The 14,994-nt window shown below is 33.6% G+C and overlaps 1 protein-coding gene across 2 annotated transcripts in view; it reads right to left on the reverse strand.

The window, feature by feature from the left end:
• MAN1A2 (mannosidase alpha class 1A member 2) overlaps positions 1 to 14,994 on the reverse strand; it is a 131,573-nt gene that overhangs the window by 23,244 nt on the left and 93,335 nt on the right. For both annotated transcript variants that reach the window (XM_054564910.1, XM_054564911.1), the window contains exons 9-10: positions 8,573 to 8,688; positions 4,882 to 5,098 (exon numbers count right to left, since the gene is read on the reverse strand). In XM_054564910.1, the coding sequence (XP_054420885.1) occupies positions 4,882 to 5,098; positions 8,573 to 8,688 (333 nt within the window). The remainder of the gene's footprint in view (positions 1 to 4,881; positions 5,099 to 8,572; positions 8,689 to 14,994) is intronic.

Consider the following 14,994-nt stretch of genomic DNA (forward strand, 5'->3'; position numbering starts at 1 on the left):
CTTTCTTTTACTAGGCTGCACTGTTGGCAAATAGTTTCAAGATTTCCAACCTCTTTCATGATAATGCTGCACATTTTTATATTTTCTTAGAAATGAAAAGGTAGTAAAAGAACTATAATGCTGGTGGGCCACAAAAAAGATCATGGCTGAGCTGTTGGCATGACACGTGTTGCTGTGGCCAAATTTTAGCATTACAGGGTTGACACCGTAAGGTCTAAATAATCACAATTCAAAGGAGGTGAAAACAAAGCCTTTCTTACCATTCTCCCCACCCCAAAACACAAAACAAAAACACTGTGGTGACGGTAGACAGTTTGATGAAAAGCAAAACACATGACCCAGAAGAATTAATAACTAGTTTGTCTTCTGCTAAGTCTTGGAGAGCTGAAAGAGAACTCAAGCAGGGGTTTTTAACTACCATAGAGGGTCACAAATTCTATGGTAGGCTTTGGAAGAGGGAGACAGATTTGAGTCTAAGATGCCTCTGAAATTTTATGCAAAACTTTATGTGTGTACAAAAAGCACTGGACAGCTCCTCAATGGGATTTGAAATTAGGAATAACCAATAAATTATCAATATTTCATAAGAAAACTTCTATCCAGCTACTGAGAGGTCTGACAATCAAATTTAATGGGTATTTAATAAATACTTTTAAAATGATGATAAAAGTCAAACATCATAAGCACTGATATGATAGTAATCCAATAAAAAAAAGTAAGGTATTTTCTTACACATTTTCCTAAGACTATGTGTGCTAAGAAGTGATCATATGGAGTTTACAAATGTTATTCTTTTTTTTTAAAGATTTTATTTATTTATTTTTAGCGGGGGGGGAGGGATGGAGAAGAGAGGGAGATAACATCAACATGTGGTTGCCTCTCATGGTTCCCCCAACCGGGGACCTGGCCCACAACCCAGGCATGTGCCCTGACTGGGAATCAAACCGGCCACTCTTTGGTTTGCAGGCCGCCACTCAATCCACTGAACCATACCAGCCAGGGCTCAAATGTTAATCTTAAGACTAACTTTAAATTAAATAACTTCAGTAATTACAATCATAGTATCATCTGAACTGAAGCAGAAATTGGCTGTATGGAACTAATATTTTAAACTTCTCACTAAAAATCATGCTTAATTTATTGGTCATTCGTAATTTCACAAATAAAGCATACCAGAAAGAGAACATATTCATCCTGTGAGGAGCTGGTGAGTGCAACTGTAATGAGCTACCACATGCATTATTTTGGCCAAACCATCAGCTTCATGTTTCTGAAGGCACTATTCTTAGGTGCTCTTTTGTTTAAGAAATGTAAAAAATAATTTCATTTAGTTTTTATTTCCTGTCTTAAATTTTCCACTTACATTTGATATTTCATTCCTAAAAGGAAAATAACTAGTCTAAAAATTAAAAATTAAGGCGAAACCATAAATAATTTAGTGACTGGATAAAAAGAATTCCAGAGGATGCAAAAATCACATAATATGGGTACAGAGACATGAACAAATAAAAAAATTAAGTAAAATATCAAATGTGATAAAAGTAAGTAGTAAGATAATGAAAGTTTAAAGGCACAGATTACTTTATAAAGTCATGGGGAATGCAATTCACATGAGTACTCCAAGATACGGAGGACCCATATAGATAGAAAAATAAGTATGCTCCAGTCAAGAAAAGAAATACAACAAAAGAAAAAAGCACAAGGACTATTGTCGGACAGGCGATCTGACTATAGTTTGGGCTAACATGAAGGGAAGAACTTAAACTCTTTTCCTGTATCCTTCCCTCTAAGGAAAAAAAGAGTTGTGGAAACTCTTTTAACTTTTTTTATCCTTTCCCAAGGACATTTTTTCAGAGAGTCAGGATGGAAGAGAGAGAAACACTGATGACAGAGAGAAGCATAAATTGGTTGCCGCTCATATGCACCTGGACTGGGGACTGTATGCACCCAGACCGGGGAATGAACCCACAATCTAGATTATATGCCCTGACTGGAAACTGAATCGGCAAACTTCTGGCTTTGGGATAAAGCTCCAACCAACTGAATCACATCAACCATGTTAGTATTCCATGTTCAATGGATCTTTTGTCCACTGGACAACGTTATATGCCCCTAAAGAGATTAAATTCCCCTGCTGCCAAATGTGATAGCACACGGTCTAAGGGAGGTTTTGCCCAATTTCAATATGAAATAAATTAAACTGTAAAATAGTCACTATTTTAATGATGCTTAGACATTTTTTTTAAATCCAGAAATCCCAAAAATACAGTACTGTATTTTGGAAGTCCTGGCACCAGTTTTGCATTTATACCCAGAACAAACTAAAATAACATACCAATCTAGCTTCCCCTGGAGCTATACCAGATTGAAACTACCACTAAGTTACTGCTCAGTTTCATGAACAGATTCAGCAATGTTTCCTACAAACCCAGCTAAATATTAAGCAGCAGGACATGTTTACCAATAAGGTGAAATATATGAAGATTACCAAATTTTGAGTTAATGTTAAGTCTAATTCCAACAACAAATGAAAGTGAAACTCCAAGGAAATAATTGCCATATGAATTTAGCTGGAATAACTGGTAAGAAGTGGGTGGATATTTTAAATGAGGTGGCCAAAAATTATAGCACAGCTATAAGAAAACACAGCAGAAGATGTAATGACCTGGTTGGAAATAAGCAAAACTCAGATCATACTTTTTAATTAAAGCATCTAAGCTAGGATTAAAGATAAGTACAACACAGTGAAAGACCTGAAATATAGTACACAAATCAAACAGTAATCTTTTGCAGCACATTTACAATGTGAGGATGACAATCAGAACAAGCATGATGGAAACAATGATAGACTGCATTTTTTAAAAATTTCATTTATATTTACAACATTATGAAGAAGACACAGTAGATATTACCATTCCAGTTTTTCGCATGTGTAGCCACTGAGGCTTAGGAAGTTCAAATGATTTGCCTAAGGCTCACAGATAATAAACAGTGGAGGAAGGGAATTTTGAATCCTAGCTCATATGTTCTTTCCATAATCACAGTGTTTCATATCAGCATCAGCAGTGTCTTTATGAATTGTGAAAATGAGAAATATAATATAGAGGATTCTTTCACTTACCTGACATTCTACAAATTTTTCAAAGGCAGAAATACATCTTGTTCATACTTTAACCAATGAGCATCCAGCATAATGCTTGGCATACAATAGGTGCTCCATGTTTAATGGAGAGAATGATTCATTACAATAACTATGGTATATCATATTTTTAATATGCTGTTATGAAATATTACTATTTTACATTCATTACTTGATTTGTAGTCAAAATCTGCATAACAACAAGTCTTATTATGTGTTCTAATACAAACACGAAATATCCATTCTGGTCCTCAATGTCTTATTAATTTGAGCTCTGTTTTTAAGTATATATGTTTTTAAGTATATATTTAATACTCTCTATCATCATGATAATTTAGCTTGTATCTGTAACTCGGGCCACTTATTTTACATGTATTATACACTAACACTTAAACTACCCTAAAATAAAATCTGCTCCAATGTCCTTTTGACTTAGTTTTATTTTGTTAAGAAGTGGAATCCTTGATTTAGTCACTGAGAGAATCGAAGGGTCAATTTCACCAAAAGCTCAATTCCTTATTATGTAAAAAGAACCTGACAGATTTTGAACCAGAATAAATTTTATGTCAATTGTATTTGTGTCATGGTACCTAATAATAAATTAACCCTAAAACAGAAATTCAGTTATTTAATATAGGCAACAATTCAACTCCTGATATCACAAAGAGAAATGACTGGTTTTTAACCTTCCAGGGAACTTATTATCTATTATTTCATACAGAAACATATATTTTTAAAGCCACAAAAAACCTTGGAAGGCCTAGTCCACTTTTTCTTAACCCTATTTTCAGACTTTTAAAAAACCTAATTGCCTTCTTTCTCCATAAAATTTTAATACATACCTATAACTGTATGTATATCTATGCTGTATACATAAAAAATATATTTTTCACTGCCGAGAACCAATTATTGTCATCATTAAGAATCATCTCATTTTCCAAGTAAGGTCACTGAAGCCCAGAAACATTACATAATTTGCCTAGTGCAATGCCATAGGATTTTTTAGTTAAAGACACCAACAGCCCTGGCTGGTGTGGCTAAGTTGGTTAAGTGTCATCTGCAAAGCCAAAGGGTGACAGTTTGACCCCTGGTCAGGACACATGCAGGCATTGTGGGCCTGGTCCCTAGTTGGGGCGCATGCGAGAGGCAACTGATAAATGTTTCTCTCACACATCAATGTTTCTCTTCCGCTTTTTCCCTACTTTCTCCTCTAGCTAAACAAAATCTTAAAAAATAAATAAAGGCACCAACAACTCAAAAATTATTGGTGAACTAAGAGAGAAACTACTAGTTACCTCGATACCAATTATACATTCAATATAACTACTATTATCTTCTTATTTTCACAAGAGGATAGACAACGCAGGTAACCTAAATCAATCTATTTTGTGCCCTTTTAAGTAACTGTTTTTGCAAAAGCTGAAATGAATGGCTAAATAGGTTCATACTATAATAAAATAAATACTGTTATCCCATACATCGCCAAATGCCCTACCTCTTATTTTTAAGACAAGTTCTTCAAAACCTTTATTAACAAAACAATAGATTTCAGAAATAATAAAAAGAAAATGATGCAGGAACACAGTTCAGAATTAAAATTCAAGTTCTTAAGAAAACAATTTACTGTATTAGAGGAATCTATTTTGAAATAAAAATGCTATATATTTTCCTTCTGATTCCTGGACATATTTTTAATTAGTAGGTTATCCTGGGCTAAGTATTAGTGTTATTAATATTCTTACCAGTTCTGTCATATGACTCATGACATGTACGTGCAATTTCCGCCCCTAGCTCTAAATAATGACCAGCTTTGTCCCTGGAACCATCTGCTCCAAGTGCAAACATTCCCCCAGCAAAGCAGGCCAAATGCCCCATCTTCTTTTCCAGGTGCCCATTCTTCCATTCTCCAATAAAGGTAAGGCCTCCACGGGACTTCTTAATAAGATGTTTTTCTATAGCCTACAAGAAAGAATAGATATTCAAAATGCCATAAGCAAAATGTTAGTGTTCAAACTTACTGCAGCTTTCTGAATATAAAACCTTGGTGATATAGCCCTGGCTAGTGTTGCTCAGTGGATTGAGTACCAGTCTGTGAACTAAAGGGTCATTAGTTTGATTCCCAGCGTAGGGCTCATGACTGGGTTGCAGGCCAGGTCTCTCACACAGGGCGCGCGGAATGCAACCATACATCAATGTTTCTCTCTCTCTCTCTCTTCCTCTCTCTAAAAATAAATAAATATTTTTTAAAACTATTTTTTTTAAAAAACCTTGGTAATATGATATTCCACAAAGCACTAACTTTTCCAAACTGGAAGGCTTAATTTACAATAACTAAGTTTTGAATGAGTAATTAAGTTGCATAAATTTGAACAAATCACTACTTTTAACAAAACAAGGTGGACGAGGGGAGACTAGTTTAAAGATTACTTTTTTCCTTGAGCTAAATAATATTCATAATAATCATTCAATTTAGATAATGATGACATATTAGATCCCAAAGACTATCCATTTATTTTCTATTTCATACAACAAAAACTGAATATCAAGAATACCTAAGCTAATCAGAAAATTTTAATTTTGATAATTAGTTCCAATGGCTTCTCCTTTTTCATGTAACTATACCTCTTCTCAAAGTACTTTAAAAAGGCACCTTTAGGTAAGGTACCTTGCACCTTATAAAGCTTTAGAAACTAGTTGAAAGGTGAAACTGAACCCCTCAGTCTCTTTCTTCTCAACGGAGGCCTTTGTTTGGGTGTTGTGCCCTGTTTAAGAGAGGTCATGTGATAAACACAGTCCACCCTCCTGCAATGTCAATTTTACTCAAAAGTCATGAGGATGGCAAGAGAAGTATTTTATATTAAATTTGAATATTACACAGAGTCCAACAATTACATTTAATTTTAAAAATGAGATTTTTAAGAGCTTTGTTACTTTGGACTATGTTCTCCCTTTTGCTGAGAGAGTCTATGGATTCTCTACCTCTAGAGATACTTCTATAAAAAAGTTCAAGAAATTGCATGAATTCAGTTCTCTTTGGTGGAAATTATTATATGATTAGAGACTATACTTTTCTGACAATAAAAAGGAACTAGAATTAACCCACATTTTTCTTGTGGGTCGTTCTCTGACAAGCTCAGTAACAATCAGCTTTAGTAAAATATATTCTATATTCTTTATATTAATGTTTTACAGAACTATAATGAGTATGCCTTATTTATCATTTTATACACCACAAGGCTTATAAGTGTAATATGAACTCAATAAATGTTTAATTAATGCCATTTTATAAATAAATGGTAGATAATTATATTTCACCTGTTAGGGAAATGAGAAGAAGTTAATGAGCAAAATAAGAAACCACTGGATTATAAATTTTTACTGTTGTTATCTTCTTTTAACCATAGTATTCTGAAGCACAAATGAAAAGATTAGTGTTCTAAGTATAGGGACAATGTTTTTCATCTTTGTGGACCTCATGGCATCTAGCATTAGCATGTTTTCCACATGGAAAGCACTCAGTAAATGCCTACAGAATGATATCCATAGTTTGATCCTAGACCACTGTATGATATTTTTGTCATTTTGTTATTGCTATTCATTTCAACATAAATCTTACTGTGTTATAATTAAAGATATTAAACATATCCCCATGGATCTACTAGGATTAAAGAGCAGGTAAAAATAGGACATTTTTACCAGTAATTCACTTACAGGCCCCTAAAATTTCTTGTAGGGCTCTCTTCTCTCATTAAAAAATGACAAATGTCTAAGAGTTCAACTTAAATAAAATGCCAAACTGTTGAATTGCAGTTAAGAGTAATATGATTGCCCTTCTATTATGTGTTCAACAAATCTTCACAAATACTGATACCACTTCCTTATTCAAAATGAAGTTTTAAAAAGGTACATATTCTTAAAATTTTTACATATTTAAAAAATTAATGATTAAATATAAAATCTATAACTGTACATAAATGTAAAAATGGGCTAAGATGTAGTGCATTAAATATATTTTAAATATAAATATAATTAAAAATAAAAATATATTTAAAATATTAACAAATATATTTAACATTTTACTTATTGAATTACCTATTGTTTCAAATACCAAATACTTATTGAATCACCTACGGTTTCAGGTATTGTACAAGGCACTGAGACACTGATAAACAATTAGTCTGCCTTCAAGGTACCCATCTGTAATCTAGTGGGAATAACTAAGGGCTATGATCAACACTATGATTCTAAGAATATAACATTCTTCCTAGATAATGACTTTTCTTTGATCATAAAAATGTCTAGGCTTAAAGTTTAATAACAGAATAAAACTCCAACTTTTCAAAACATAAGACTTCACAGAGAATTTTGGAAGTCATGTACCAAAATGGAGACTTCTTAATAAACATTAATTTAGTTGAATTTCTTAGTTAACATGGTCCCTCAAGAAACATTTATTGAATGCCTACAATGGACAAAGTACTACGTGTGACATATTAGGTCAACTCCTGTGCACTTTTGAGAACAGCTATAGAAAACTGGTTCCCTAAAAGATAAAGATATAAAATAGGTAATAAGATCCTTGGTTTAATTTAAAGACAAACAACAACTGTAACTCAATACTGATCAATGACTACCATCAGAATTGTATATACTTTGTAGTATATACAAAATATATGACTTTAAAAAAGTAATTAAAATCATTAAATGGATATGTTTATACTAATTGGAAAGCAAATAACTTACTAACTGGTTAACATACTTTTTCTATTTCATACAGTTTTTGCTTGGAAATATCACAGGTGTTTCTAAGAAAGAAACTTGTTCCAATTTTAAAGTGTCACAACACTGTGGTATGAGGTTATATAAACATGGTATAGGGGTTAAGAGCACAGGCTCTAGAGCCAGCCTGTTCAGTTCCAGGCTCCATCACTTCCTAGCTATGCGAGCTTCTTAAGGTTACTTATGCTCCCAGTGCCTTACGGTCTTCGTGTGTAAAGTGGTAGGAAAGATTAAACTACATCACATATGTAAGAGGGGTTAGAATAGTGTCTGGCACGTGGGAAGTACTATATGCATGTTTTGCCCTTATTGTTGGACCGATTAGGCTCTCAATATGAAGGTTAAATGAGTCATTTGAAAGAATAAATGTTAATGGAAATGTATGTAAAATCAGAAGTTTTTCCAGTCTTTGTAGACAATAACTAAAAGTAATTAAAATAAATGTTCATACATAAATATGCTACACTAAATTCCTTCAACAATTTCTTTAAAATGCCACAATAAAGAAAACTTAGTATGACTTCTACATAAAAATACTAACAAACTCTACAACAAATGCATATAATAAATAACATATAAGGTGTTCATCTGTCACTATCAAATACATTGGATATTCAATATGTTAAACAGGTAAGTGTTCTTGACCATAATTACCTCAATGGCATCATCATACATTTTTCTCGCCTCATGGTCTGTTTTATCTGACATCAACCATGCTTTCAGTAAATATTCATAAAAACTGTCTCCCAGCCCGCCAACTGATGTATGATCTGTAACCAAAAAGAAAAGAGAAGGAGGGAGGTAGAGAAAACAGAATACAGAAGACAATTAAATAATGTTTATCAATTACAATGACTATAATACAGGTTAAAATTTAAAAATTACATCGACAGCTCTAGTTCCAACATACTTCACATAAGAGCCTAACATAATCACTCTCTTCTACGTGTATACCCAATGTTTTAGAAATCTTTTTCTGCTGGATATGGTATAATATTTCACATATTTAGTAGTCTTTTTCTTCAGCCACTAGTTTGCATATTGTCACATATCCAAACATTTCCAGAATCAAAAATAATTATCTTTCATATATTAATGGCTTTACTTATATAAGCTATAAGATTAAATATGAGATATACTTAAATCTGATGTTAACCAAAAATAGCTAATTTTTCTGTAGGATGATGAACGGTGATTTCTATGCTGTAAAATAAATCTGCAAAGAAAAAAAAAAAACCAAGAATTCCTTTGTAATATTACCTTGCATAATACAGTAAACTGTTAAATTAAAACCTTTGATTACTATCTATGAAACGGACTGGAAGAAGATACCTGCAATGTGCCTAACAGAAATAAGGGTTCATGTCCTACACAAAGAACTCTAAAACTAAGAAAAACTGACATAGGGCACATAGAATTAATTAACAAAAAATATAAATAAATTGATAATTAACCTAAGAAAGGAAGTTCAACTACACTAATGATCTGAGAAAAGCAAAATAAGACAATGATATTCCATTTCTGGCCATTTAATAGCAAGCTTTTCTTTTTATCCTCACTTGAGGACTTTTTTTTTCATTGCTTTTACAAAGAGGAAGGGGAGGGAGAGAGGGATATGAACATCGATTAGTTGCCTTTAGCACACGCTCTGACCAGGGACCAATCTTGCAACCCAGTCATGTGCACTGATGGGACTCGAACCCACAAACCTTCAGTTTGTGGAACACCACCCAACCAGCTGAGCCACATGGACCAGGCTAATCGGCAAATATTTCAAAAGCCTGAAAACATCAGATGATCACTTAGTAGGTTATACAATGTCTAATCACTGGAGTGTACACCTGAAACTAATATAATATGGTATGTCCACTGTAATTGAAAAATAAAAAATTATTTAAATAACAATAATAAATCACATATTTCCATGCCTTTAAAAAATAAAATAAACATATTAACCTTATTTTTAAATCCCTAAAGAAACAAAAATTGGTAACAATGTTGATAAGGTTATGGTTCACAGGTGCTGGAACTGGAGAGCAATCTTGTAACAGCTATCAAAATTAACCTAGGTTTTCTAGCTCTTCAATTATTCTATAATATTTGCATAAATATACAAATACAGATTGAAATGCATCACAGCACTATTTGCATTAGTAAAATAATAAGATACCTCATAACTCTAGGGAAGTGGCCAACTAAATTATGTATAAACAACTCTAGCGGACCATGAAATCATTAAAGAGAATCAGATGAATGTGTAACCTGATATTGGAGGATATTTATTATATGTTGTTGACTGGGTGCAAAAAAGCAAGTTTCGGAACAACATAGTTTGATACTACTAAAAATTTGTATGTTTAAAGAATGCTATTGTACACATAGGAAAGGTTTGAAAGACAACTGTCAACAGTGATTACCTCTAAGAACGGAGCCCTTCCATTTTTTTTAAATTTTATATACTTATATTTTATCAGAATACATGCAACCTATATAATTAAGTCATCTTTTGTTATATTTTTTGTTATAAAAGTAATAAATGGGAAAAAAGTGTCCTCACTCACTTTAGGCAATATGTCTGCCAATACTCTAATAATTCACTTGTACTTTAAACAACCTGCATCTCAGGTGCTCTTATTTCTTACTTTTTTTCTTTAACCATAAATCACATTTAGATTAATTTTTACATATGCATGTACCCACAAAACCTCCAAGATGAAAAAATATAGCATTTCCAGCATCCCAAAAGTTTTCCATATTTGGCCCTCACAATCAATACCTAACCTCCAAATATAACCATTTTTCTGACCTCTATCACCACAGATTAGTTTTGCCAAGTTCATATATAAACTTATATAAATGGCCATTACATACAATGGCAATTTACTTTCAATTGTGATTTGTTAGCTTAATAATCGTTTCCACTGTTTTCCATCTACCTATTCAGAAGGAAGACATCTCTGCTTATTTTAACATCCTGCATCTTCTAACATTAAATGATTAGGTATCAGACAACACACTTAGAGGAAGAGAAGACAGTTACAATGTGATCCCTTACTCTAAGCCTCAAACTGCACAAAGACACAAAAATCACAATTAGATTTCTAACAGTGTTCAATACTCATCGTACTTACATTTAAGAATTTTATAATGATGGTAAATATGATGATGGGTTTAGAGGATAAATTAACATTTAGTTGTTAAATTAATTCCAACAGACTTAAACATTTTATAATTACAAAAAAATCATGAGAGACAACATACTTATAAAACATTAAAACAATATGAAATAGAGTAGACAGGGAAAGTCTCTCATACTTAACAGGCATTTGGGACACAGTAAGGATTAAGGATGCCTTTTGGGCACTTACTCGGCAATGGAAAAAAGACAGTGGTTTTATATTAAGAGCACAACCATTTAATACAGCTGATTCAAAACAACTATGATAAAATATCTCCATCAACACTGCTACCTCAATTTTGTGGTTACAGTAAAATGTCTTGACTCAATCAGGGAATGGCGCTATCACTATTTGACCAGCTGCCCAGTCTTTTCTTAGGCTTCATCAAGTGTTTAAAATCCAGCTGTATTTTAGTGGTCCTCAGATCTTAACCATGCCTTTCTTGCATAGCTTTCAGTTTTCCCCTGGATTTTTCAGTTGCTTTCCTATTTTCTCCCATATTTTTTTTTAATCATTTTTATTGTTTCCTAGCCTGTTAGTCATGTTACTTAGACTTACACTGAGTCACCCTGTCCTTCTCATTCCCGTAGAGATCTTCCTTCCAACCTTATTTCCTAAGCACATTGTACAAGCGATCATCTTGAGACTTTTCTTGCTCTCCTGAGTTAGACCCATTATTTCCTCAGGCCTATGTCTTAGTTTACACCTGTTTTACCGAATCTTATTCTTATATAATTTCCCAAGAAAGAGTATGTGGAATGTAACCATGCTGTCTGAAAATGTTTTTATTATGCTCCCCTCTTACTTTTATCTTATACAGGTATATTCAAAGTTGGACATCATCTCTCTCGGAGCTTCTTGAAGGTGCTCTCCTACATTCTAACAACAAGTATATCTTTGGTGAGAAATCTGATGTTAGTGTACAGGCTCAGTGAGTTCTCAATCTCCCTTCCTCACACTCAACTGGCCTTCTTGAATTAAATATTCATTTTGACATCGGTTAATTTTTTTCCCCTATATTCACTGGGTTGAGCACTTTTCAAACTAAAAATTAGTATCCTTCAGCTCTGGGGAAATGCTGTTAACATCATTGCTTTATTTTCTCCACTGCATTTACTCAGTTCTCTCTTCTGAAACTAATTCTCTTATACTAGTTAGAAACCATACCTCTTGGATTGACTCTCTATTATTTTTTCCCTCTCAAATTTTAGCCTCTTAGTCATCTTTCTCTATATTCTGGAACTTTTTTAAAAAAATCAATTCTATCTTTTAGACCTTTCACTCAAGCTTTAATGTCAGCAATCATACTTTTAATCTCTGGGCTCTTTTCTGTTCTTTAATTGCCTCTTTTTCATAGTATCCTATTCCTATTTTAGGAATATATTATCTTTTTAGAATTCTTAGAATGAAAGAGAGGATTAAAAATGCTTATTTATAAAACTGCCCCAATTTCCTCTGGGATCCCTTTTCTGAACTCAAACATGTTTTTGCTGTAAGATTTAACATTCATACAGAAAAACATGTTAATACATAAGTGTTATGCTCATCACAGAGAACATTTGTATAGTTTCTGCTCAGAACAATGCCAGGACCCCAAAAGCCTTTTATGTACCCCTTCTAAATCACAATTGCCACCTCCCAAAGGTAAGCAATATCTTGACTTTTTGGGTAATTACTTTGATTTTTTTATATGGTTATTGTCTAACACCCTCTCCCAACCAATGTTGTTGTTTTGCCTGTTGGTATATCTAATAAATGGCATAATTTATTCTCTTGTGTCTGGCTCCTATACCTCAACACTGTGAGGTTCAATCATGCTGTTATATATAGCTGTGTATCACTGAAGTTGTGGGCAGCTAGTGTGGGTTTCCTCCACTGAACAGTGAGTGTTCCTCCACTGAGTAAACCTATTCACCACCAGGCCTCTCTGCTGAGGGAAATTCTGACTAGATGCTTTCTGTGTAGGCTAAGTTGAGGAAAGGTAGGCTAACAGGCAGGCTTTGCTTTAGAGTCAGGAACAAGGTGTGTATTGTGAAACTGTGGATCTGCTTGAATTTTAGAATGAAAGGAGGTGTTATTCTGGGGTACCAAATCCAAGTGAAAAAGTCTTACTGTTCTTCAAGGAAATCATTCAATTTCTCAAAAGAAGAGTTGCATAATAATGCCTACTAGTAAATGCCAAGAATAAGGTGGTAGAAAAGACTTCACGTAAAGCCCATTTTCCCTATAACGACCCTAAAACAAGCTCTACTTTTCACTCATGTATTCAATTATTTGTACCTATTGTTTATGAACCTAAATCTCTCTAGAATTACATCAGTTACCTTTTCTGCAGTCCCCTTGTAGTACATTCTAGGTTATGGCATTTTTAGACCTATTCACCCACTCCCAGCCACAATATGTTCTGACAATTTGCTGAAATATCTTGTCCATTATGATCTCCTACTTGGCTCCAAATCTCTTCACTATTATGCATTTATTCCTTTCTACATTTCTGTACTTTCATTTCATTGCAGGCTCAGGAAGGATGATAGTTGGCCACAGCAGTAAAGTTATAGTTCAATCTTCTACCAGGAAGCAGAAGTCCTGATAAACCTTTCTTGAGTTGACGTCTTTCTGGGTAACTGTAATTAGTTGTTATATATGTTTAATTTTTCACTAATTAATCTGCTCCCATTGCAAGATCATGAATAAAAACCACAGCATGTGGAAGCCTAGGGAAGCTTAGTTTACTCCAGTGCTCCTTGGTGGCATTGGGCTTTTACACTTATAACCACTGTTATTCAAGGTGATTTTTGGTGGTATATAGAAAACCTTTTAAAAAAATTAATAATTTTATTAATTAATCTTATCAAGATGACCTTTTAACTTCATGCAAAGTCCCATTCCATTCCTGAAATACATACCAAAGATAAAAGATACAATAATTATTTAAAAGGCATAGCCATGGTTGAAAACAAAAATTATAGTAGGGGAGAAATACAAAGAAACTCACAGTGTTAAAAGCAGCAATTTCTACTTCTTAGAAGTGAAGTAAATAAAAACACCTACAAGTTGGCCTTTTCCAAGGTAAAAGGGTTCAAAGCCCTCACTTGTGGTGGGGACTCTGGATATGAAATTAGTTTCCTACAGTTGCAGAGAAAAGTAGAAACAGCTATAGAATTCAGGCTGGGATAAACTCCATATTTGGGAACTGGATGTGTATTATTCTCAAAACTGAGATTCTAGTATTAAAAACAGCAAGTTCTGAACTGATGAGTCAATGGAAATTACAATAAAACTTTCAGGAATGGAGGAAAACGTGAGGAGAGTGGAAAAGAATAACATACATATCATGAAGCTCTGACTCAAGATGAGCTTCCAAATAAAATTCCAGATTTCCAAATGACTAGTGAACAAAACTAGTCATGAAAGAGTTGCTAACAAATTCAACAATACAAAATGGGAGAATTCACTATAGCAAAAAAAACAAATAATGGAGCAACCTTCTGAAAAAACAATTTTAAAGTAAGTATATTTTAAAAGTGTGAGAGCAAAAGTAAAGATACATATCATCCAAAGTACAAAGTACACTGAAAAATTGGCAAATATATAAGATTGTATACACCTATTTGAAAAACAACAGATCAGAAAAAATTAGATAATCAGATGATCAAGGTGGCAGAGGAGTGAATGGAAATCACACTGACCTCCTCCCAGGACCAACCTGGAATTACAACTAAATTGTGGAGAAATCACATGGAACAAAGCTGAACAATTAACGAGAGAGGACTTATAACTTCGGACAGACAGAAGAATCAGCTTTAGTGCAACCTAACTGGTAAGGAGTGCAGTAGAGACTCAGGAATGCAGGTGGGGCGCCCACAGGCAGAAGCACCAGAAGGATAATGAAACAGC

Source organism: Pteronotus mesoamericanus, unplaced genomic scaffold (genome assembly GCF_021234165.1).
Source record: "Pteronotus mesoamericanus isolate MK-2021 breed Mesoamerican mustached bat unplaced genomic scaffold, CSHL_Meso_final scaffold_99, whole genome shotgun sequence".
NCBI classification, from domain to species: Eukaryota; Metazoa; Chordata; class Mammalia; order Chiroptera; family Mormoopidae; genus Pteronotus; species Pteronotus mesoamericanus.